The sequence below is a fragment of the Cydia splendana genome, chromosome Z (assembly GCF_910591565.1).
Source record: "Cydia splendana chromosome Z, ilCydSple1.2, whole genome shotgun sequence".
NCBI classification, from domain to species: domain Eukaryota; kingdom Metazoa; phylum Arthropoda; class Insecta; order Lepidoptera; family Tortricidae; genus Cydia; species Cydia splendana.
Genome location: NC_085987.1, coordinates 2973654 through 3000257, shown reverse-complemented (window position 1 = coordinate 3000257; position 26604 = coordinate 2973654). Strand labels below are relative to the sequence as shown.

The window sequence follows — 26604 nt, the reverse complement described above, 5'->3', positions numbered from 1 at the left end:
CACAGAAATAGTTCAAATTAAATACAGATTCTGCGGCATTAGCTTTTGATATGCATTGAACACTTCACGATCAAAAGTTCGCTACCCGATCCATTCAAATATAAACCCAATCCCTTTTGAAACAGGGTGCATTCACCCTAACATCTCCTTTATAGTAATCTACCAATTTAAAATGTACTCTTATTACTTTGAAATAGAGTTGAGTTTTGAATGAACAGTGCGCAGCCTTACGAATGGCAAACAATGTTCTTTGGTAAAACAGAAATTGTGATACCGATTACCGAGAATTTGGGTTAATATATAAATACAGAAATAAAGAGCAATTCATAATAAAGTAAAGAAGGCGATTGAAAAATTTGTTCTTAATGAGAGTTTAAACTAAGACGACTAATATCACAATACGTAGATAGAATAACTATATTATATTATAACTTATAACCCAAATTTTTTGTGAGACAACATTGGTTCATCATTCGTTTTAAATTTACTTTAATACATAGTACATATTTATTATGCTGGACAGTTAAGTATGCGTGATAAATGAAATACTCGATCAGTAAGCTGCATAAATATCAAAACCAATTTTATGAAAAAAATGTTCGGTGGTCCACTATTTACTACCGAAGTTTTAATTTCTTTCGATTGATGTAGGTATAATTTAGGTGTCACAGCTTTAACGTGTGAAGAATAACATATAACTATTATTGTTGCCCGCCGCTATGAAGAGTAAGAGGCTAATAATTAAAGATGCCACGAATATTCGGCAAGTATTCGGTAATCGGCCTATTCGGCCACTTTGCTGAATAATCGGTATTCGGCCGAATGTTCCTACTATTCGGCTACTATTTATTGTTCCTATTATTATAGTTTCGGAAAAAAGTGCCTGTGACATACGGACGGACAGACAGACATGACGAATCCATAAGGGTTCCGTTTTTTGCCATTTGGCTACGGAACCCTAAAAAAGCTGAACAGATATTGATTTGGAACGGTCAATAGCTAGAAATCGTGATATTTTTGCTGTAACATTCTAAGAATCGTAATATTTTAGAAGTAAGAATAAATGCGTATCCCCAGCGTGGCTCGTACCCAGGGTTGGGCAGTATTTCAATTACATGTATTTGAAATACGTATTTGAAATACATTTTTGTATTTTGTATTTGTATTTCAAATACTACCTGGAAAAGTATTTTGTATTTGGTATTTCAAATACTGCACTCACATGTATTTTGTATTTCAAATACTTCAAGCATCAAAATACATTTCTACAAAATACATTTTATTAAATTCTATAATCCTAAAATGGAACGTTTATTTAAATATAATGTACGACTTGTACGAGGGCAAATACAATGCGCGAGCTATTCTGCGCGGAACTTTTCGTCAACAGCCAGGGTATAGGGTCATTGCAGTAGTTTCCGTCCATGCTCTAGTTTTAGACCACTTGACGGATTAGCAAATAATATATTTCATTTTTAATTTACTACTTGCGAAATATAATTTTAATATGTAGACAGATATACAGGGTGTTCTAGCCATTGGACAAAGCCGAAATGTACATATGCATTAGGGTATTTAGAACCAGTACCAGTACCAGTATACAATCGGTGTAGCGGTTACGAAGAAATTAACAATTTACGTTTTTTTTATTTATGACATTAATAAGATTCTGTCTTTTGACAAATGTCATCATTGCCGCACATTTTCAAACAAATTGTCAAAAGCACTGCCAATGATTAATACAGTATGTTTCTTTTTGTTGTCGATTATTGGAAATAACTTTTGTTTGATAATTTATTTTTATATCTTTTGTTCTAATAAAAAAAATATTACCGTTAGAGCATTTCTGAGAAGTAACCGTACGTGGGATTTCAGGGTTAGTCCAATGGCTAAGGTCACCCTGTATATATTGTTTTGACATTAAGGATTGAAATCAGTCCAAATTTGTGCAGCAATGTAGGTTTATTATATTCAAATTTCGTCAAGTGGACGAAAACTAGAGCTGGACGAAAACTTGCGCAATGAACCTACAAGTTTTTAGGAAAGGATATTCGTTAAAAAAACTAAATGATTAAACAAAAAAATTTAAAGGTATTTTGTATTTTGTATTTGAAATACATTATTTTAAACACTGTAGTTTGTATTTTGTATTTCAAATACCCGTCACCAAAGTAATTTGTATTTGGTATTTCAAATACTTTTAAAAAAGTATTTTGTAATTTGTATTTGAAATACGTGGAAGCCAGTATTTTGCCCAACCATGCTCGTACCGAATGAAAAGAAAACTCGTTTAATAATATATATTTGTAGAATTTAATAAAATTTAGAACTTTGTATGTATTCGTTCATAATGTAATGAATTCCATTATGTTATGTAACGAAAACGTCGAAGACCCATATTAATGTATGAGTAATTTTCGTTACACAAATGAATAAATTAAATTAAGCGCGAATTAAGGCTTAATTATGAGATTGATGATCTAAACTACCTATTTACAGTTGCCATCAGATATATTAGAGCGGCCGATGTGTTCAAAAAATTCTGAACATGCACCCTAACGCCTTGACAATAAAGGACAACAACAGCCGCTCTGATATGTCTGATTGCGATTGTACAAAAATTTCTAAATCCACCCAGTATCTCTCAATAACCATGTATATTTTCTTCCCTGTCGCGTCCTAGTTCTAGTTCGTTAGGGCTCTCGATAAAATTGCAAGTCGACCACAAAGGCATTTGTATCTACCAAAGATTGTCGCTCGGCACTCGACGTTCTACGTCCCTATTTGCGATACGTAATTAACAGCGTTCTTAACTGATCATCTATGGGCCTTAATACTTCACAATAAGGTTTAAAATATGTCCGATAGCAATAGCACTAAAAGCAACATTCTTAACTGACCTATGTCAATCCTTACTCCGTTGCAATACGTGCTAAGAATAGTCATTTAAAAGTGTCGACGATAGTGCCGTGGCCGTCCTCATGTCAATTAGTCTCATTAGCCAACGCTTCAACGCTCATGTTAGCCTAGTATTTTTAAATAATATTTATATTATTCTTTGTAATTTAGCTCTATCTATTAGGGGGTCTACTGAAATAATTGTTTCATGTAATCTAGTGATGCATTAAAGCTTCATTAAAGAGTTAAATTTAGTGACGCGTTTATACGTCAGGGAGAAACGATATGATTAGTGAGTTTCGTGACTATTTTCAGGGGCATAGCCTAAATAAGGGTTTTGTTAGACAGAGGACCTCTGAACACAGGTAAATTTGAATTCACATAAAATGACCCATTTTCATTGCTAATGAGTGTATTTATTATTTAATCGAGCATAGTTAACCGACCAGCTGTAATATGAAATACAGTTAGCGTCTGTAAGGGTAGTACACTAGAACCTCAATTATCCGAACCAATTGTTTCGTGAGAGCTGCAAAATTCCATGGACACATTAATGAATTCCTTCGACGAGTCTCGCTCTCAATTAGTTCAGATTATCGAAGTTCTACTGTATACTTTTGATACTCTCTACAGCGCCATTGTTGGCGGGCAGCGGCTAAACAAAGTGATGGGGAATATTGCTACTTCTTTGACTTTTGTTTCTAACACACAAGTGTGAAAGAGAAGTTATACGACAGGTCGTCAGTTTTATTTATCATTTTGTAAGGCTATTTAAAATTTTGTGGACTACCCTTACTTTCGCTAAAGTCATAAGTGTTATCATTATAGGAAGGCAAATCGCACGCATTAGCTTTATTTGTTATTTAGGAAATTATTTGACCCAATGAGAAATTGCGAATGAGAAACAAAATGTTTAAAATTACATAAACTAATCTAGTTGAAATCATTTGTAACTATTTTTACTAAAATGAGTTAAAATTTATTTAATATTTGGCGATTTTAAACGTATCAGTTGCAAGCGCAAATAAAAGGGAAAATTATATATTATAATAGTTTCTCCCTTTTTTAAAGTCAGTTCTCTTAAATAAAAAGGTTCTATTGTTTTGATTATCAACAAAACTCTTTTCAAAGCGCATAGGGACTCTTATTAGCTTTCCCTCAACCTTTTCTCGGCGAGATGAAAGAAAAACAAATGCCGCTAGCGCGCGCGCTCCACCCATCAAAACTACTAACACTCAAACTCAACTGGCTATCTGCAAATCTTATTCTTTTCCAATAAGGTTTACAATATCCTCCTAAGTCCTGATGTTCTTTTAAAAGAATATCTTAATTTGTTTTTAACTATAATAGAACAAAGGAAGGTTCCAAATTCAAAATCAATGACTCTGGGACTTAGGACAGACCAGCCAAGTCACCTCAGGTAAAGCCGACGTGAACTTGACGTAGCACAGGTCCTCGTATATCTCCTCGACGCGGTCCTCGCAGGAGGCGCTGGGTATCGTGAACTGGACCCAGGGGACTTCGGGCGTGGTCGTGTGCGGGCACTCGAGTCTTCTCGGCGTCTCGAGCGAGACGGCGCTGGACGGTGTGTTGGTAAAGTTGGTGGTATAACCTTTCGTATGCTCGGAGTCACAGTAACGCTCTGACCAAGTGACCATTGGTAGATCTTAGGTATATCAATACAACTCAGTAATTCTTTGCTAATCCGCGAAATTAGCATAGTATTATTTTTGCAATATTTTGACTTCGGCATACGAAGGGTGAAGACTAGAACTCGACTCAGTTTATAAGAATAATCATTTTTGGTTGAAGCTCGCTCCAGGTTGCTAAATAAGTCTCTCACGAACCCATTTTTTTAAATTAAGAAACATGGAAAAATTCACCGCTTCGGGCAAGACTCCATTTTGTGACCTTTTGGAACGCAGTCCAATCGCTCTAAAAGTCTAAACCAACCGAGTTACCGAAACTTACCAGAAGCGTGCGAATTCTTTCCATTCCCCCTTTTTTTACACGCTTTAGCTTTAGGAGGCACAATAAAATTCTCCAATTTTTTTTTCATTATAAAATCATTATACAAAGACATCTGCTTGATAAAAAAAAATTGTCCTGAAAGAAAGTCGTCGATATTGATTACTAAATATATAGGAAGAAAGAGAAATATAAAGAGTACTTACACGGACTGCAGATCTTTGTATATATCTTCCTCCGACTGGGTCCTGTGAGCCGAGAAAGGCCTGCAAACAATATTGACAGTTACTTACAGATACTTTCAAGTTTAAAATGTAATTTTATTGTTTAAATTACCAAGTACCTATAGTTACCGTTAAAATGAGCGTAACTTCGATTGTATGGTGCCGGCGGCTAGGTTCATGTGAGTCTTAAAATATTGACAGATCAAAGGAGGCACTTTGATAAAAGATAACTTACTTGATGCCCTTAGCGAATGCCTTGGGACATTGACTAAGCTTCGCCAACGTGCACAGAACGCGATGGAAGTTCGACAGATCGAACAGCATGGACGGGTCGAAGAGATCCGTCTCGCGCAGCTCGGCTTCCCCAATACGCACGGGACTCGTTAAAAGTTTGACAGATCAAAGGAGGCGCTTGGATCAAAGATAACTTACTTGATGCCCTTAGCGAATGCCTTGGGACATTGACTCAGCTTCGCCAACGTGCACAGGACGCTATGGAAGTTCGACAGATCGAACAGCATGGACGGGTCGAAGAGATCCGTCTCGCGCAGCTCGAACTACCTACTCATCGCCCATTTTGAGGAACACTGATCCCTTTAGCAAGTTGGGACATTGACTCGGCTTCCCCAATATGCACAGGACTCTTTAACACATTCGACACCGCGTACCCGACTCTCGGGCACTCGTAAACTTTACTCAGATGCCGGCATACCCGCTAGTCGGGCAAGAGCTATAAACCTACACGCGACGCCGAAGTGCCCGACAGGCGGGCAAGCATTGCATCTTCACTACCTCAGGGCTGCCACTGCCACTAACAGAAAAAATTGTAAGTCTTCTGATTATTATGTGGTCGAAAAATTGGTACAGTTGATTATTATATTTTATTACTTCACTTTGTAATTTTATTTACTTTACCTAATGCGATTACAAAATAAAAATTCTTATTAGTTGGTTACGTGAAATTGCATACACGGGTATGTATCAATAGGAGTTAGAATTAGGAGAAGAACAAAACGGGGAGCCTAAACAGATGAGACAGCAGATTTAATTTTATCCACGTACTTATACGAAAGTTACTTGGCACAGCCCTGAGCGTCCGCCGCTTGCCCGACTAGCGGGTTTGCGGCGTGCGGCATTGAGTTGCACGTCGTGCCCGACTAGCGAGTACTGTCGGTTTCTGGGGTATTGTTTGAAATTTTGCCTGGTTGCGAAAGTGTTAAAAGTTTGACAGATCAAAGGAGGCACTTTGATAAAAGATAACTTACTTGGTGCCCTTAGCGAGTGCCTTGGGACATTGACTCAGCTCCGCCAACGTGCACAGGACGCGATGGAAGTTCGACAGATCGAACAGCATGGACGGGTCTAAGAGATCCGTCTCGCGCAGCTCGAACTACCTACTCGTCACCCATTTTGAGGAACACTGATCCCTTTAGCAAGTTGAGACATTGACTCAGCTTCCCCAATATGCACAAGACTCGTTAAAAGTTTGACAGATCAAAGGAGGCGCTTGGATCAAAGATAACTTACTTGATGCCCTTAGCGAGAGCCTTGGGACATTGACTCAGCTTCGCCAACGTGCACAGGACGCGATGGAAGTTCGACAGGTCGAACAGCATGGACGGATCGAAGAGATCCGTCTCGCGCAGCTCGAACTACCTACTCGTCGCCCATTTTGAGGGTCACTGATCCCTTTAGCAAGTTGGGAAATTGGCTCAGCTTCCGCAATACGCACAGGACTTGTTAAGTTTGACAGGGATTATAGATAACTTACTTGATGCCCTTAGCGAGTGCCTTGGGACATTGACTCAGCTTCGCCAACGTGCACAGGACGCGATGGAAGTTCGACAGGTCGAACAGCATGGACGGGTCGAAGAGGTCCGTCTCGCGCAGCTCGAACACCTCGTCGCACATTTTGAGGAACACTTTGATGTTCCTCATGCAAAGGAACTGTGGACAAAAAAAACTGTCATTTACTTTTTTAGTATAGTCGCCATCAGATATATTGGAGCGGCTAAGGCGCTCACAAATATCTGAACACGCCTCTATTGTCAGGGTGTTAGAGTGCGTGTTCAGATATTGTGAACATCTTTGCCGCTCCGATATATCTGATGGCGTACTTATGAGTTAAAGTTAGGACTAACATTCCACAGGGATGGAGATGAGAGATGTGCGGGAATCGACCTTGGTTGTAATCCACCAAATGTCAAGGCGTTAGAGTACGTGTGCCTATATTTTTGAGCACCTCGGCCGCTCCGATATATCTATTGGAGACTGTAAACGGTAAACATCATTTCTAATGCTGTGATTTCACATGTCTGATGTGTTTTTTCTCATGCAAAATAGGCATTTATCATATCCCTCGACGCAATCGGTGTTTGCGGCGCACTTTGCGCACGTTTCCTTAACTGATGTCTACCTTACGTACGTACTCGTAGTATAGTATACTCAGTGTTCAAACGGATATTGATATCTGTACGAAATAGCACTGCACTGCCATTGTTAACTGCAGATTATCGATCAATGCAAGCCTGCTGTTCATTCGCCACCAGATACATAGGAGCGGCCAAGGTGCTCAAAAATATCTAACTAAATATAATAACACGCACTAACGTCTTCAATGTCTTGATAATAGAGATTTTTTTCAGATATTTATGTACACCTGGACCATTCTGATATATTTCATGGAGACTGTTTAAAAGTTTAAAACGATCTGCAGGTGCTTATTCTTGCAACATTAAATCTCGTCTGCTTGGCTACTTCTGTGCTTTGCTACTGAATATATGTGGCTTTCCATAGGGGAGGGTCCATATCCTTAATGTGCATATAAGGACACTTCTCTGATGGAAAGCCACATATGATACTCGATACTATCGCGACTGTTAAACGTATTCGTATTACGGGTACTACTGTACTATTATCTATAAGCGACCCGCCCCGGCTTCGCACGGGTTAACAAATTATATACCTAAACCTTCCTCAAGAATCACTCTATAGTGTAGTAAATAAAGGTAGTGGACCCCGCAGTAATTCCTCAGCCAAGTAAAAACATTACAGTATGATAAAGTATCAATAAATAAAAAGTATTGTATACATTTCCAAAGAATAATAATAATAGAATTAAAGTAAATACCTAAAGTCTTAAATCGTTAATATCTTTTTACGGAAAAATGGTCCGTTCAAACTTTCTTCACCGGACATATTCATGTAACGTATTGCAACAATATATGAAATATCAAAAAAAATATCCCAGCAGAAATACCAATATTAATAAAATATAATTTTTTGGCGTGTCTTGGACCGGAAAATTGCTCTGTCTAATTCACTGGAATGCCTTTTTATTGCAGTTTTATACCTACAAAATGAAAATCTAAAAAAATTATCATGTATACTATACTATTTTCAGAAATTGCCTTTTGTGTGTGTTGTGGAAAATTTCTCTATCCATTTTATTTATTGAATTAAGTTCACAGTTGTCTTTCTATTCAACTATAAAAACATCCAAAAAATAACGAGCGTATTAAAAACTAAACATATCGGGAGCAGTGTGTAGGGGAGCGGGGTGTACAAGGGATGATATTTCTTTTGGATATTTTGGATTTAAGTGTATACGTGACTACTTAGTACATATTTAAAAATAAATCAGGCTGAGAAATTTTCCACTCTCAGTTTTTAATAGTTCTAAAATATATAAATTTGGGTATGCATTTTTTTTGGATTTTCTTACCCACTACGCCAAATTATATTCTAAGATCATATAAGAAGAAAAAAATGACAGAGCAATTTTCCGATGAAAATGAGCGACAAAAAAAGGAATTATCATAAAAAAAATATTCTCATATTTAACAAAAGTACTAGATTTTTTCTAGTATTACATACTGATACAAATAACTTATTTGGTAAAATAATTTTGGACGGAGGAATTACTCAGTTCAACATATAAACAGATTTGTATTTTTACGTATAAATACCTAACTTCGGAGTGTTTTTTTTGGATATTTATATGTTAGTTTCGGCTCATACTATACAATAACCAAGCAAAATTTCATCGACTGAGAAATTAATGCATGGGTCTCCATACAACTACTTTCTTAATTTACTACACTACTTTTGATAGGTGAAAACCGCATGAAAATCCATTCAGTAGTTTTTGAGTATATCGCGAACAAACACACAAACGGACTTTGTTTGATAAGGTGTAGTGATTCCGTATTCGAACCGGCTAAAGAAGTCTTTTGTGAATGTTTCTCAGAACAGATAAGTACGTTATCTTTGGGAAGGCAGTCATTACCATGACAATTGCGATGGCAGATATTGAGCGATTTAATCTAAAGTGGTTCTGAGGTAAACAAAATGTAGTAATCCGTTATTCAATAAAAGTATCTAATACAGTTAAACCAAGCTATGAAATTATGACGTTTAAAATAACAAGTTCACAGTCCGTGCTATCAAAATCGCTGCCAACTTAGCTTGGTATAACTCTATTAAAAAAAAATCGACTGTACTTTGGTACAGTCAAGTGTAAAAATATGGGTGAACAAATTATACTCAAAAATATATCCCATAGCTCATACGTCAGCGAATCAAGAACTATGGGACTATTTTTGAGTACAGTCATATGTATATTTTTGGCATCTTGTCCGTATCGTTATTTAATACCTTGACTGTGCCAGATTATTGTATTGTTCTCTTATCTACCCCTACTAATATTATAAATGGGAAATTCGTAACTCTGTCTGTTACCTTTTTACGCTTAAACCGCTGAACCGATTGAGACAACATTTGGTATGGAGATAATAGTTAGAGGCCTGGGAAAGGACATAGTTAGCTTTTAACAATCATCATCATCATTCCACGCGGCTTTGAGTATTTAGTAACTGGAGACACCATGGCTGTCATTTTCTGTACAAAACAGTCTGCCGATTAAAGCGGGGGAGGGGAGGGGCACGACAAATGTATGGCTATTGGTACATGATTTATATATTTATAACGTGATGTAAAATTTTACATCATATAATGTACTTATATTATTATAGGTACGTAAGTAAAGTAAGTAATGAGGAAGGAACCCAACGTTTTACCTTGTTTTTTAGCTTTTTACCTTAAAGCGATTTTAATAATTAAGGCGTTCAACTCAAGTGGCCATAAATAGCCAAGTGGCGAAAACAATTAATTATAGATCGTCCTCCTAACTACTTGTATTTCAACCCCTTGCGCAGAAAAGGGGTGTTCATAGTTATTACGTTTGACGCCAATAATGTCTGTCTATGTGTCTGCCTGTGGCATCGTAGCTCTCAAAGATGGCCCGATTTGAATCTAATACTTTTAAACGAGCAATTCTTGTTTATTTATATGTATAATATTGGGTCCTTACCTATGAAATTGGCGTTTTTGTTCATAGATATAAGTCTGATCCTAGTTTTTTTTTTTTACAAAAGTACATACACAATTACAATAAAACTACAATATGATTTCGCCAAACTGCTTGACAGCAATTAATTGTTATTTTTTATTGTTAAGTGTTCAGAATTAAGCCTTGAAAATAGGTCTTTTCATGTGCTGTCGGTTCGAGTATTAAAATTACTTATATTTTTCTAATGGTACCAATTTTCAAGAAATGGAGATATTGAAAACATACCTTAAAGGTGTCAAAAATTACTGGAAAAAATTTGTTTGGTTTGAATTAGCCATCAAAAAAATATCCGCAAAATTAATTGTATGGAAATTCGTGTTTCGTTGAAATTCTCCGAACAAAACGCCAATTTCATAGGTAATGACCTAATATCTGGGAGACCGAGCTTTGCTCGGAAAACATATGTATAAGTAAAAAGAAATATATTTTAGTTTTAAATATTTTTACGGTTTAGACTCACTTGTTTTAAGTCACTCGCGCGACAACAAAACAAGTGAGTCGAAACCGTAAAATTATTCAATGTTAGTATGTCTCACAACAGTTTAAATTCGAATATTTTAGATTGTTCTTGGCTGTTTTTTATTGAATCAGTTTTGTTTACCAGTTGTTAAGAACCATAGAAGGTAGGATTAGGATCCTATAGAAGTGCTATACGCGTGCCTCCGTGACGGACAAAACATACGCAATGCGACACTTTGATTGGTCGAATATATTTGTTGCCCACCATAATACGTACTAAATTGACTGTGGGGAGTAAAAAAAATGTGAGACTGTGACAAGGACAAACAATAATAGTGCTTTCGCTGCTACTCCTACTGAAAGATACATAAGACTATCCCGTTCGGTCATTTCCCCCCACCCCTAATGCCTGATACAGTTATTATACTAGATTCATGTTAAGAGCCCTCTTTACAGCTTAAGAGCTGGGAAATTTAATTACAAATTAGAAATAAGTAATGGCAAAGTTATAAAAATGGAATATTAGTTATTTTTGCCCATGGCTTTTGGCGCTATGTATAAACAACCTTCAAGCCTCAATCAGCTATTAATTGTTAGTTTTAATCTGTCATTTTGAAGTATTGTAAGGAAGGGATAAAACCATTGACATAGATATCTAGGGATTGGCTTTACGGGCAATATAATGAGACATGACAGGGGCCAGTACAGCGATGTGAAACCGCTACAACGCGATTGGTTGATGAGTTTGCTTCACGCGCGCGATTGGTTGACAAGTTCGCATTACGCCCGCTATTGGTCGACTGCACGATTGGCTGGAATTCGTGTCCCATTAGCCCATCCTTAGATATTATATGTCAATGGATAAAACCTAAATTAACTTGAGTCAGACCTAGAAAAGTCTGCAGCGATTTTGATAGCCCACACAGTGCAAATGTTATTTATATATCATAATTTGATAGAAGTTTGACATATAAAATAACTGTAAAATCTTCGCTGGTCTCAGGTGTTGTTAAGGTGGTGAAATAATAAGTGGACTGTAGTTTAACGCTGGTTTACTTCCAAAAATACGAGAAATACAAAAAGGTGGCAAAGTGGATTGTCGTTGGAATTCGAGATGACAAAGTAAGTTTTTGAAAGCTCTATAACTGTCAAAGCTTTGAATACAAATTGCCATAGTTAAATTTGACACATAGAGACATTGACATGATTTAATTTATACATTTAATTGCATATTTTAAAAATAAAATAGACAAATTCGAATTATATTAATTATGAATTATTCTATTACATAAAATTAAATTATTTAGAATATTTATGAAAGGCGTTTTTAATTGGGAATATTAATAACTTAACCTAACGAAGTCAGGATCAAAAATGAGATTTTTGAACGATTCGTAACAATAACACTTGCACTGCATGGGCTATCAAAAAGGCTGCAGCCTTTTTTTGATCTAACTCGAATTGAGGAGTTTTATGACCAAATTTTAGTCACCTTTCTGCATTTTATTTAAGAATTTTTTTTCTGCTCTATACAGCACAACAAAACCATAATATGAAAGGTTAATAACTATCGTCTGTATCTATAGGTATTTAAATAATAGTAAACAAAATCTACCCTCAAATGGCTTGGCTCCTTAAGCGAGCTCCATAAAACATTACATGATCAAATAATGTAGGTTAAAGTCAGGTCATTCAGTGACTGATCCAGGTGGTTATGTATTTGGTTGATTAACCAATAAATGTTATAACTACCCGAAACTGTACAAATTATTTGTTTACGTTTATTTAATAACCTAAAGATACAGAGTATAGTTTTATCTCACAAATAACTAAGTGCCTCATTAGACATAGTTTGTTATAGGTTGTCATTTGGGTGAGGAGGATGAACAGGATAGGAACGAATGGCGAAATCTAGTGTCGGAGGCCAAGATACACCTTGGGGTTGCTGAGCCAGCGAAGTGAGTGAGTGAGTGTGAGTTCAAAATAAACTGAACATAAGAACTTTATTGTTAAAGTTAGATGTGTAGGTCACTTTACCTCCTCACCTTCTCAGCTACATCTAGTGTTAACTGTACACATGAAATTGCATGTGGTTTTTTTAATAACAGCTATACTAATAAGTTTGTAAAGGCAGTTGTAAGGAATATGTTTGAAGTGTGTTTTTTTTTCTTAGTGCTGAGTAAGTATGTGAAATATTATTAGGTTTTGAGGATTTTTTGTACTATGAATGTAAATTATATCATCCAAACAAAAATAAACAAAAATGCTTGCTGGGACTTGTTATCTATCTACTTAATCTTAGTACATAATATGATATCTTTAGTTACGTATATTTATTTATATGCATCAAATAGTATTTTTTTCCATAAATGCTTCTATGATCATTAAAAAACAGAGGTGAACAGTTCACTATGATGCAAGAAAACAATTTTCTGTTAGACCAATTTAGTTAATGTGCTTACATTAACAGGGCAGCATTTAATGAATTTATGAGAACACACATCTCATTCATGCTACAGATACCGTCACGAATATATCGAGGGGACTATTGTATCAATGCCCATTCACTGCTGCATAAATAATTAATGTATTCACCCATTCATGTTATCACCCAAATGGGCAGGAAGTCACTCCTGATTTATGTTTAACAGATGATAAGTTATTTAGAGATACGCTTACGTTACGCGTAGCGTACAAATCGCATCGTCAATGAGCGCGTTAATTGCTAAGGCCAAACCTGTGCCATTTGCGGGCGCTGGTTAACGTCCTTCATGTCCACGCAGCCCGGCTGCAGCACGTTCAGCAGGTTGCACAGCAGCACGCCGTCCCGCAACGTATACGCCAGGTCGTGTATCGTGCTTGTTTCCCAGTTCGCCTTGTGGTCAGGACGTAGCAAGCCACATCTCGTCAGCCAAGACGCGCACTCGCGCCACAGCTCCTCGCCACCCGCCGCCATAATTCACGCAGTGCACATCAAAAGTCACGGCAGCACTGCTTTTTAATAATCAACAAGCCATCATTCAACGAGGGTTAATTGATAATTGACATACAAATTGATACAACAAACACGGGAGCAACAGCACAAGACAAGAGTTCTTTGACAACTGGCCCGGAGTGTTGCTAGATGCGGAATGATTATTTTTACTTTTAAAACAAAGAGGCTTTGGTTTTTGTGGATGCTTGGTGCTGCCAGGCGTGCGGTTGCCGGTTGTAAAAGTGAAGAAATTCACCATCAGGACTCAATATTTTACAGAACTTTTCTGGTTTTCATCAACAATGCAATACTCTACCCCGTAAACAGTAAAACCTTAAAACATGATGAAGTGTGAACATAAAACAAACGAAACGAAACGCAGCGAGGTCAATCAATGACTCATTTTCCGCTAGGGCAACATTAGTTGTAGGCGGAGTGACGCGAGTGCACGTCGAACGAACGATTTTCTATAAATTTCCCGTTAAAAGTGATTTCACACACGAATTTCCACTGAAAATCAACTTTTACGGTAAGTTTTTTTCTCCTAGGTACTATATTTGCTACATTGAATTCGGCACCTATTTCTAAGAGTCTATTTTTCTTATCTGACACACCCATGTATCGCCGAATTCCAATTGCCTTTGCCTTCCCAAATTCATTATGGTGGCCAATTGAAAGTATAAAAAACTGTTACTCGTAGCGTGCATTCGTTCTGCGGAAGTCTATATTTGTCGCCAACGGTGATTATCCTTATTAGGTTTATTTTGGTGCATTACGTCATGGCCGTAATAGGGAAGTAGGTATGCGGTTGCCGGTGATTCCAGTGGCCAGCTCGAATCGTTTGTGCGTGACTACAGAGCGAGCGAGCCGCATACTTTCTATCGATAGTTGCTATTCCCACCGTATCTCGGGCACCCGATAGTGCATTAAAGATTAGTTGGAAAGGTATGTGCTCATAATGTGCAGTGAACATTAGCAGCTTTAAACTGATTAACGTACACAACGGCCTCATTTAGTTCAGGAGCCACACCTTGTTTGATTATGTATATATTGTAAAGTTGCTGTTTGGGTCTTACTAAATACAAACTACATAAAATTTGTAAATAGTATTTTTCTGTTGTTGAATGGTAAGTAGTTTTTATGATGAATCGGTATTTTTGTATAATCCTGATTGGTATTCTATACATTCGTTTTTTTTTACTTGGATTGGGATAGATTGAGATTTTCTTTGAGTATAGAATTAAATTTTATTACAATAATAAATATTCCAGGTAATACAAAATTGTTTTTATTTTACAAATGACTGTTTATGACCTACATGTCTAATTACACAGCCAGTATGTCATGATAAGCATTTCCGAGATGTTTATAACAAATTCCTAAGTTTATGCACCTTAAAATACATATGATTAAAGTGTACTAACAATTAATCCATCATAAATGAAGTATGACCAGTGGTGGATTTGCCATGTAGCAAAAGTAACAAAGGCTTTCTCCACAGACATATCAATTATTTTTGTTCTCTTTCTAATATCCTCCAGTTTTATCCTATCTCTAAATTTTATATTTAACATTCTTCTTTCCATACTATTTTGGCCAAAGCATAAGGCAAGAAAAGCTCTCCAAGTCTGCATACCGTAGCAGTATAATATTATTATAAAATATCTAGTGTGTGATATTGATTTTAATCAGAAGTATACTTGCAGAGTTATTGAGGTAAAACATTTAAACACGCACAATCGTCAAATCTTCCGTGGCAAGTTTCGCGCGGTGTGCCATATTTTTTGTTCCTTTCTAATTTCCTGGCTTTATGCGCCCTCTTAAGGCTGCGTTTCCACCAGAGATGAGTGAGAATGCGTAGCAAGAGATGTGTTTTTAAGAACCAATAACATCACTGCATGCATAGTGGAAAAAAAAAACAAATTAAGCGATTCTATTGGTTCTTAACAAACACATCCAGTTAAACATCCTCGCACATCACTGGTCGAAACGCAGCCTAAGGCCTCTGTACAAACATTTGAGATACATGATACACATATAAGCCACACCCGCATGACTGCATGACGGCATGACTGCATACATATGCAGAGAGATTGTAGACTTGATATCTAATAACTATGCAGTGTATTGCATTACAGATGGCATTTTGCAATTCAATTTACATTTATGGAGAAATAGGCTTAAAGGAGTCTAAATCTAAATGGAACCAGAAATTATTACTTATATTCTGACCATATAGAACTATGAGCTCTCATAATGTCTTAAAAATATCCACACTATTTTGAAACACTTAATTGGTACCTATCTGACTGAGCTGAAATTTTGCATCAAAATGACTGATGACTGACAACATGATGACATCAAGCTGATCTGATGATGGAGACCGCAGGAGGCCATACAATGCAGTGACAAAATAATGCAAGTTTGGGTGAAAAAAAGTATGACGGGCAAAAAAAGCTTGTATCTAAAATTAAATGTGAATCAAAAAACTTGTTATTATGTTTCTTGTAGATTAGTTACTATGAGCCACTGATAGAGTTAGCATTGTATAACTTAAACCCATTTTGTTGACAAAATTTTAAATTTTGTAACCTGATTTAAAAAGATATATTAAATGTGTTAACTAGGACACTAGGTAATTATTTTGTTTATATTAGAAATACAACCAACATTGAAGGTTCAGAGCTCTAATCTTCTATTGTGTTTTGCCGGGAGTTAAAGCTGTTTTCATAATTCCATAATTAGTTCTAAGGAACCAAACTATTCATAAAATAACAACATTGACACTTCAGAAATAAAATCAGCATCAAATTAGTCAAATTCGCCTTACACTATTAGCTACCAATTAATAACAAAAGAAACCCGAATTCCTAAGTGATAATGGCTAACCCACCACAAACTTAACATAATTGCCGACGATAGCGCTCTCATCGCCAGAAGCGTTTAGATCAACTTCAAAAAGTTTCTATCTTTGTATAGAAATAAACGGTCTATACGCCCTTTTAAAAATTAAACATAAGACGCGACGCTAGTTCACTCATTTAGACGTAAGCAAACGTAACTTTGTTGAGCTCTTTATTACAATTATCAATAGATTAGACCTTGCAGCCGGTCTGGTCTTTACCTTAAAATATTTAAGGACTATTTTAACGTAACGGAGCTCTATAAGTACTAGTTTTTACACGTTAGCACTGAAGTGAAAATAGACTTTATTTTAATTAGTTAAGGTTGATTCTTGAGTGGTGTGCGTTTTTGTGGATGAGTCACAAGGCCATGTGATGTCATCTAGTGATGTCAAGTGCGGTTTGACCTTATGTTGGTATGTTTTTTAATGGTAATCGCCTAAACGGTTACACGGGGAGTCTGTGATCATATTTTTGGCAGTTATGTATGTCATGCTCTCATAATAGTTTAGATTCGTGCGATTATGTGACACAACACATTTCTGATTGCAGAGACAACAAACTTATAGGTAGTGCTAAAATCATAGTAGAATACTTACAACATTTAGACTGAAATTGAATGGAAGGAGTAGTCTTTGAGAAATTGGAATACATAGAGTCCGTCTAAGCTAACTTTGCAGCGACTTGAACAGAACAAAGTGAGAGAGTGTCATTATAAACGTCATATTTCATAGAAATTTGACATTAATAATGACATGGTCACACTTTGTCATTGCAACTTTCCAAGAATACATTTTAAATATCAAATATACCTAGTTTTTTAATATTTTTATTGTGTAATTTTTCTTTTTAGGTAGGTGCAACAAGTATTCGGTATTCGGCCGAACAGTAGGCAACATTCTACCGAATACCGAATATTCTGCAAAATGGCCGAATAGCCCGAATAACGAATAGTTGCCGAATATTCGTGGCATCTCTAGCAAATGCCACGCAGAGTTAGATTGGCCCGATTCTACATTCATGATTTTATAAAAATGCCGAATACCTTATAACAAAAGTCATAAGGTCCACTGATGGACAGTTAAAAGTGTTACATTACCCAGCTAGAATGAGGCCTCTTATTATTACGGCGAACTGTAACAAACCAAAAGTGCTATTTATTATGTTCACGTCGACCAGCATCATAGTCTCCAGGTTGTATACAATAGCTATGCTATTAGGTGTGCACATTTCCTGGTCGAATAGTACAGGCCAATTAGAGTATCTGCTGGCAGAGTCTTATGTTTGATGTTATGATGAAATGTTCTGTGTTAGGAGACGAGTTCTATTTATGTTGTCACAGTATACTGATTGTAGTATACTACTAAACCATCATTTCGACTCTTTTGCTTTTCCAAACTCAGACTAGCTTGATTAAATTAGATTGAATTTATAAATCTTTAGTTAGTTTGTCTCTGTCAAATATTGTAAGTTCCGTGCATTTTAGGGTTCTGTACCCAAAGGGTTAAAACGGAACCCTATCACTAAGACTCCGCTGTCCGTCTGTCTGTCTATCTGTCCCTCTGTCTGTCACCAGGCTGTATCTCGTGAACCGTGATAGCAAGACAGTTGAAATTTTCAGTTTTTGTATTTCTGTTGCCGCTATAACAACAAATACAAACACCTCTGGAGTTGCAGGCGTCCATGGGCTACGGTGACTGCTTACCATCAGGCGGGCCGTATGCTTGTTTGCCACCGATGTGGTATAAAAAAATACTAAAAACAATAAAATAAATATATAAGTGGGGCTCTCATACAACATACGTGATTTTTTTGCCGTTTTTTGTGTAATGGTACGGAACCCTTTGTGCGCGAGTCCGACTCGCACTTTGCCGGTTTTAATTCGATTATGTGTGACCTAAAACTGCTCTACAGGCGGGCTTCACTAGAGTAGAATAACGTTGCCATGCCGCCCACTCCCCTCTACCGGGACATCGTTATTTCCTGCCATAATAAGTAGGACTGTGACGTGTTGCGGCGAAACGAGTGTTTCTATGTACAGTGAGCAACAATAGTTGCTAAGCGGGCGAGGTTTTCAATACAGCGAAGAAAAAAAACATGGAAGACTAACTTCAAACAAAATATCAGCCTACAAGAGGCTACTAAATTAATATACGCATGCTTACCAGCGGACCAATTGCAAAGTCAAAGTTTAGGTATGGGTTTTCTTTGACCAAGATTATGATTGGGTAATTTCACTGACCCGAAATATTATTGGTCTATTATAAAATTAGTCGCTCCGATTGGCCGTAATCATGCCGTAATGCTGTCACTTGAAAATACATGACAGTGAAAACTGTCTATTATTAAGATGGTTTCATGCAATATAGAACATGTTTTATATGCAATATTTTTGTATCATAATTTATTACTTTTTTGTACCGTGGTATAAATACATTATTGTTGACCATGTTCGTTTGTCACACGTATTTAAGGGCAATTAAGCCTCCGAACTAATTAATAGGTACATTGTATCGTTCATCTTCTTTCGACTCTAAAATTATGCCAGATATAAATAAATGTAAATTCGAGATTTCGACCTCAGTTCATAAATAAAAGGCGGAACTCTCAGATCCCCAGATGTCGATTTTCACCTTGATCAAAGTAAATATGCAGAAATTCATATTTGTCACGTCGTAAAGTAAAGTGGGAAAATAACATTGTTGTTTTTACTGTTTTCCTCGCAATTTTTCCATATATGTTATCTACATTCTAACCGTCCTTGGTCTTCCTCAAATATTCCTATATCAAAATTAGCCAAATAAGTCTAGCCGTTTTCAAGTTAAGCCAACTTATCGAAAAGTTATAAATATAAATAACAGCTAGATGTCAGGGACATAGTTAAAATACACACATAAAAAAGCGCCAACTACAACGGCGATTAGTATTTTTCACTACCACTAATTTAAATTATACGGACTATATCAAAACAACTACTTTAACAATTTTTAAATAATAGGATCTTAATATCAATGGCTGTTTAAAGAACGGCATATCATCACCCCATATAAAATCTGTAATGATCAAAATAATATTATCCTGGCTAAATTATACGTGAAAGGTAATCCCATAATATTTTCAATGTTTGTTGGAACGGCTAGCACATCATTTAACCTTAAATAAATAATAAAAATAATCTAAATACTTCTTCCTACGACTGACACAACGGGCCGCCATTTGCGAACTAAATAGCTCCGTGGCACAATATGTATGGGGTAATTTTACAGAGCTAGTTCATCATCTATGTTTATTATCAATCGCTGGTTCAATATGATCTTGACGCGACTTTATTGTTAAGAGAATAAGACCGCGTCAAGGTAATTTTGAACACCTCGCCCGCTTAGCAACTTCTGCTGCTGACTGTACATTTCTTTAGCATACCTACTCTGTAACTTAGATCGATTTTAATATTTGAATAAGTATTGTTAGGTTCGTCTATGGATTTTCAAGTTGAAGAAAGTTTCCAAAAAGTTGTAAGAGATCTTTGAAATTTTACAGGAAACAAAGGAAAATCTGGGAATGGAAAATTTTGTTTTCCCATACAAAATACTTAGTATGTCATCCATGTGGAAATAACTTGACGGATCTTTGCCTTGATGCATCATGTCAAAAATTAACAATATCTTAATGACTTTAATTATTTTTAATTTTTTTTAAGTAAAACTCCTTGACTTTAAACAAAGTATTCTACTTTTTTTTTTCAATAGTAAAGGGTTATATTATTAAATACATATTTAAATTGTATCTGGAAGAGTTTTCTTTTCGTGCACCTTGTGGGATCGTCGTCTGGGTCACAGTTTAAAATAATCCTTAGGTATTTATAATATTGTCGCAACAATCAGGAATTTTCGTATTTTTAAGCCCCTTTGTTTATGCTATCTAGTAATAAATAAGAAGTACATAATAATGCCGCTAGTTGCTACTACGCAGAATGACACACGTAAATTGACCAATACGGTTTATGGCCACTCTGAGCAAATTTAAAGTTCGACCAAGCCGCTGATGATTAATACGGTATAGTCGCATCGTAACCGTACCGTTGCTGCTTAAAATACACGCGTACGCAGACAAAACGTTCTGTCAATAACTCAATAATCTTTCATACATAATATGGGTCACGTCCCTCACGGTATACAATTGCGTCTGCGTATTTTGAGGAGCAGTATAATGTATGGTACGTCATAGTAGCCAACTTTGCCTTGAGGGGAAACTTTGCCCAAAAAGATAATTTTAGACAAATCCCTTAATGTTAAGACTGTTATGGCAACACCACTATTTTTAGTAGAAAATAGATTATACAGGGTGGAAAAAGAAACATTGATTTTGCAAATTTGTTTTATTTTACCGTAATACCTGTAAATAAAAGGTTTATAGTTGACACAAGAACTTACCGTAAAAGTGACAACCCTAAACCATTCAAATCCCTAAATGCTATTTGTATGGAGAAGAGAGAAAACTCCTGGATATCATTGCCCAACGCCTGTGGGAAAAAACTAACAAACTCAATGCTAAAATTGTTGCAGTGAGCGACAGGATTGCCCTAAAAGTTGGTATGAACCTTATTTGAATATCATACGAGCGGTTTTTCAGCTAAAAATCGACGTGGGCAATGTTGGCTAAAAACCTTGATAACTTTACCCGCCATCTAAATCGACAAAAAACGGTTTAAAAGTCGCTTTAAAAAATAGTTCTTTCGATTAGGCAGCTGCGTATGATCACGATGGACATAATGAACGTAAAAAAGTAACATCCTGCTATACAATATTTTTGAAATAATCGTGTTTTTTCTGAAAAAAAAAACGGGCAATGTTGGCTACTATGACGGTATGGTAAATTCATTGCGTGGGAAAAGAAATATGGAATCAAACAAACGATGCTGGTAAAGAATACTTATACAGGGTGATTCAGAAGACCTGAGCAGGACTAACACAGCGCATATCGTTCATTATAAGCAACTGTTTCGTATCAGTATTAGTGAGGTTAACGTTAATTTTCTAGTCGTGTTGAAAAAAAAAGTTATTAATTTTTTTTAATTTTAAGTGCGATATTCTTTTGATTCTTGCTCAGCATAACTTTTCTGAGGGGCTGCCCTGCGTTTTATCGTGATGTCACGTGACGTAGGCGATTTGGGAGACCGGGCTTACGGACTAGTTGTTCATGAAAGCCAATAAAGCCATCGATATGCAAAATTGTGTCTTGGCTATGGTAAGTTTTGGCATTATGCTTATAGGGCAATTTACGTTTTGTCATTTCGCGTATGATTTAAGATAGGTCAATTTGCGAGTGAGTGCTCGTGTTGGCATTTTGCGTGTAGGGCAATTTGCGTGTCTTATATTGGTCAATATGCGTAGAGAGGAAAGTGAATTGGGGTAATTCCGACCCGCATACACGTTACAGCATTTTTTAACAATCTTTGTAACGTTCCCTGGCTCACGGGACAGATAAACACCAAAAAAGAAGTATATTTATTTAGTCATTTATTAAACTCACAAATGTAATGGAAATTAGTATGTCTTTAGCGTTGCTATGAGACTTGTACGATATTACTTTTACCATGTATTCAAGACACTATTAAATCTATTGTTTATTTATACATAGTTATAAATTCTGCGGAGGTGTCGCACTGCAGTACAGCACGCAAATACTTCGCGCACTCAAAACTGAAGCTTATCCTCACGCAAGAAGATTCAGTTTGCAACAGAAACTTTCACACTAATTGGTGCGCCATACACCATGTTAAGAGTGCTATTAAGCTTTAACGTTTTGAGGTCTTAATGATGATGCTCTTAAAATGCGGTGTGACACTAATATGGAGTATTTTTTAATTAGCACGTGATATAAGTGCGATAAGTCACGACTTGCATCTATGTTGACCTTATTCTTTACTTTTTATCATGGATAATATGGCAGTCGAATGACTTGTGACCTGATCTGAAAACTTTAGATTTTAGCTGCGGTTATATGGACATTAGTTGTTGTTGCAGTTGACTTGACGCATCCACCATGGAGCAGATCCCACCGCCCAAGGAGGTGAAGATCCTCGAAACAGCCGAGGACATTCAGGAGCGCCGTGAACAGGTTCATATAAGATATTTTAAAGTCACTATTGACATCGATTATGTGCATACTATTTTCATATTTCATTGTGTTAATATTTTATACTGGCAACAAAATGTCCTTGAACAGAAAAGTGTAACTTTGTCCCTAACAGGGAAGAAGAAGATTGTGTCACAGGGGAGCAAAATGACATATTTACGGCGAGGGCGTACATTGAATCCTAAACGAAGCGAAGGATTAAAGTGTGTTACGCCCGAGATGGAAAATATTTTCCTACCATTGTACACATACTGGTTTTCACATCACCTATGAAAAAATTAATATGTTACAAAAAAAATATTGATCCCTCCTAGCAGGGAAGAAAAGTGCCACTCTAATCCCTCCTAGTGGGGAAGAAAAAGCCCCTTTCCGAATAGGTGAGGTGAAGACATTTCTTTTAACAAAATGTATCACTTATATTATCCCTTGGACGGACAGAATAACAACACAAAAATCTTGATCCGCCCAAGTATATCACAAAACCAACTAATTCTATGTTATGAACAATATGAACCCTAACTAATACCTAAATATCCGCCCAGGTGCTCAACCGCTATGAAGACTTCAAGCAGGAGGCGCGCGCCAAACGCGAGAAACTCGAAGACTCCAGGCGCTTCCAGTACTTCAAGCGCGACGCCGACGAGCTCGAGTCCTGGATCCAGGAGAAGCTGCAGGCGGCCAGCGATGAAAGCTACAAAGATCCCACCAACCTGCAGGTACTTATTCAAACAGCTTTTGAAGAGCTGGACGGCTAGGCGCTTCCAGTACTTTAAGTTCGACGACGAGCTCGAGGATCCAGGAGCTGCAGGCGGTCAGCAATATCCCACCAACCTGCAGGTACTACCACCGTATTCAACTATTCCAATTACCATTATCTCAAATCCTCAACAAGGCCACCGAAAAGTCTGCGGAGAGACCAAGAGCATCCTGGACAACTTCAGCGCGGAGAACTCAAGGACGTGAGGTGGAGTTAGGCATTCCCAACAAGTATGGAAACTGCAACCTATAGCCTTCAAGCTACCAATTGATGAGTTTTCATTCAGAATATTCCCGTCTTTTCTGGGCGTAAACTACCACCACCTTTTCAGTACTTTTGTGCGGTTTGTTTTCTCATTTAAAAATGTTTATCTTGTACTTATTAAATAAAACATAAATACACATCAACAAATCATAACCTCTTCCTCTTTCATCAGGCCAAGATCCAGAAGCACCAAGCCTTCGAAGCCGAAGTGGCCGCGCACTCCAACGCGATCGTGGTCCTCGACAACACCGGCAGCGAGATGATCACCAGCAACCATTTCGCCTCCGAAACCATCAGGAGGCGTCTGGACGAGTTGCACCGTCTGTGGGAGCTTCTGTTGTCTCGGCTCGCTGAGAAGGGCATGAAGCTTCAGCAGGCGCTGGTGCTGGTGCAGTTTTTGAGGCACTGCGATGAGGTCATGTTCTGGATTCATGACAAGGTCAGTATCTATCTATCTGTAAGTGGATGTTTAAATTGCACCGTCTATGGGAGCTGCTGTTGTCCGCACTTGCTGAGAAAGGCATGAAGCTACAGCAGGCGTTGGTGCTGGTTCAGTTCTGGATCCATGACAAAGTGAGACTTGATCTGATCTTTATTTAATCATTAATCATTTGATTATAAATCTTTCTGTATTATATCCTTCTGTAAAAACAGTGGTCTAAAGTAATTGTTCTCATTCAGGAAACCTTCGTGAACGCCGAAGAGTTCGGCTCCGACCTGGAGCATGTCGAGGTCCTCCAGCGCAAGTTCGACGAGTTCCAGAAGGACATGGCCGCCCAGGAGTACCGCGTGACCGAGGTCAACCAGCTGGCCGAGCGCCTGGTGCTGGAGGGCCACCCTGAGCGGGAGACGATCGTCAAGCGCAAGGATGTAAGTAAGACCTGGACAGTTCCAGCAGTTCCAGCAGGACATGGCCAGGAGCTTTTTTTTTCTCTTACGAACTGAATCATGCATATATGAATGCATATATCATTCGGATTCGGCAAATTAAGAGTCAGATATTGACGATCCTGAACCAAGTCTTGTAAGTATAGAAGATACCAATCAGTTATATTTCTTATGAAGGTTAGAATTATTTTCCTCGGTCCATGCAGATATGTCTAAAACAGAAACATTGCCGCAGTATTTTCAAAAGTACCAGGCAACCATGACTAACACACCAAAATCACACAGGAACTCAACGAAGCTTGGCAGCGCCTCCGTCAAATGGCGCTCATGCGTCAAGAGCGTCTGTTCGGCGCCCACGAGATCCAGCGTTTCAACCGCGACGCCGATGAGACCATCGCCTGGATCTCGGAGAAGGACGTGGTGCTGGGATCTGATGACTATGGCAGGGATCTGGCCACCGTCCAGACCCTACAGGTAAGAGATAGTGGCAAGTTAACAATCCACTGCAATAATATTTTGCATATGAAGGTAAAACATTTGTGGATCCGAATAACCCATCCAACTTTTACCAAAGAATTATTGCAGCTTGCTTTATTGGAGTAAAAAGAAACGAAAAACGCCTATACCGAGATATTCCTTTATTTTCAGTATTAACATAACTCTCTTGGAAAATTCATACTTTAAATTGTTTCGGAATCAGAATCATTTATTTTGCTAGAACATGAGACAGATGGTACAATTTCTCATGTTTACTGACTTTAATATGACCGATGAGTAGGTCAACCAGATGCTAACTATAAAGCTACTTAAAGAAATTAAATTACTTTATTTAAGAACATTACTGAATTCAAATGACACAGTTGTGTGTGTACTAATGAAACCACCAGAAATACAAATATTTGGTAATTCTTTAGCGCAAGCACGAAGGCGTAGAGCGTGACCTAGCTGCTCTAGAAGACAAGGTGTCGACCCTTGACGGCGAGGCCGCTCGTCTGGCCGCGATACATACCGACCACGCCCCCGCCATCCACGCCAAGCGGGACGAGATCACCGCCGCCTGGCAGAAGCTGGTCCACAAGGCCAAGGTAAGTCTGAACTGCAGTGGCTCTTTATTCCCACCAGCTTGTATATGTAGTGTATGGACACCCGACCGGAAAAAGGCGAGCTGTCAAGAATTTCGTCATGATTTCGATTTGTCAAGTAATAGCTACATGTCAGACTCAATTTAAGTGTCAATTAAGTTTCATTATGTTACATTTTTTGTTCGCTATATCATTTTGTATTGTTAAACTATAGTTATTTGTACAACAAGAGATCAAAGTTTGATATTTCTTCGAGTGCTTATTTTGAGTCCCGTGCAAGCGAAAGATTCTATAATAATAATCTAAAATTTAGAATTTTTATTAAAATTTAGAAGCAAAATCGCATTTTGCTCACTGTTTTTAAGAAGCAAAGTACGCTTGTTCGAGCTGCTGAGGTGAAAAATAACATGTAACATAATCTCGCCCACCAGGAGCGCAGAAGCGAGCTGGAGTCCTCCCACGCCCTGCACCGTTTCCTCGCTGACTACAGGGACCTGATATCGTGGGTGAGCGACATCCGCGCGCTGATCGCCGCCGACGACCTCGCCAAGGACGTGCCCGGCGCTGAGGCGCTGCTGGAACGCCATCAGGAGCATAAGGTACCATCACACTCACCGAACTTGGTCTTGTCTAGACTAGGGG

The 26604-nt window shown here is 37.6% G+C and overlaps 2 protein-coding genes across 2 annotated transcripts in view; one reads left to right on the top strand and one right to left on the bottom strand.

Moving 5' to 3' along the window:
- Nucleotides 1-14243, bottom strand: part of LOC134804626 (protein vav) — a 50187-nt gene extending 35944 nt beyond the window's left edge. Inside the window, exons 1-4 of the mRNA XM_063777736.1 lie at nt 13697-14243; nt 6862-7037; nt 5073-5132; nt 4314-4476 (exon numbers count right to left, since the gene is read on the bottom strand). Coding sequence (XP_063633806.1) covers nt 4314-4476; nt 5073-5132; nt 6862-7037; nt 13697-13915 — 618 coding nt within the window. The 5' untranslated portion in view covers nt 13916-14243. The remainder of the gene's footprint in view (nt 1-4313; nt 4477-5072; nt 5133-6861; nt 7038-13696) is intronic.
- A 74-nt stretch (nt 14244-14317) lies between these two features.
- Nucleotides 14318-26604, top strand: part of LOC134804624 (spectrin alpha chain) — a 131182-nt gene continuing 118895 nt past the window's right edge. Inside the window, exons 1-8 of the mRNA XM_063777734.1 lie at nt 14318-14462; nt 22860-22953; nt 23514-23687; nt 24165-24431; nt 24674-24862; nt 25166-25354; nt 25795-25965; nt 26394-26561. Of these exons, the coding sequence (XP_063633804.1) occupies nt 22879-22953; nt 23514-23687; nt 24165-24431; nt 24674-24862; nt 25166-25354; nt 25795-25965; nt 26394-26561 (1233 nt within the window). The 5' untranslated portion in view covers nt 14318-14462; nt 22860-22878. The remainder of the gene's footprint in view (nt 14463-22859; nt 22954-23513; nt 23688-24164; nt 24432-24673; nt 24863-25165; nt 25355-25794; nt 25966-26393; nt 26562-26604) is intronic.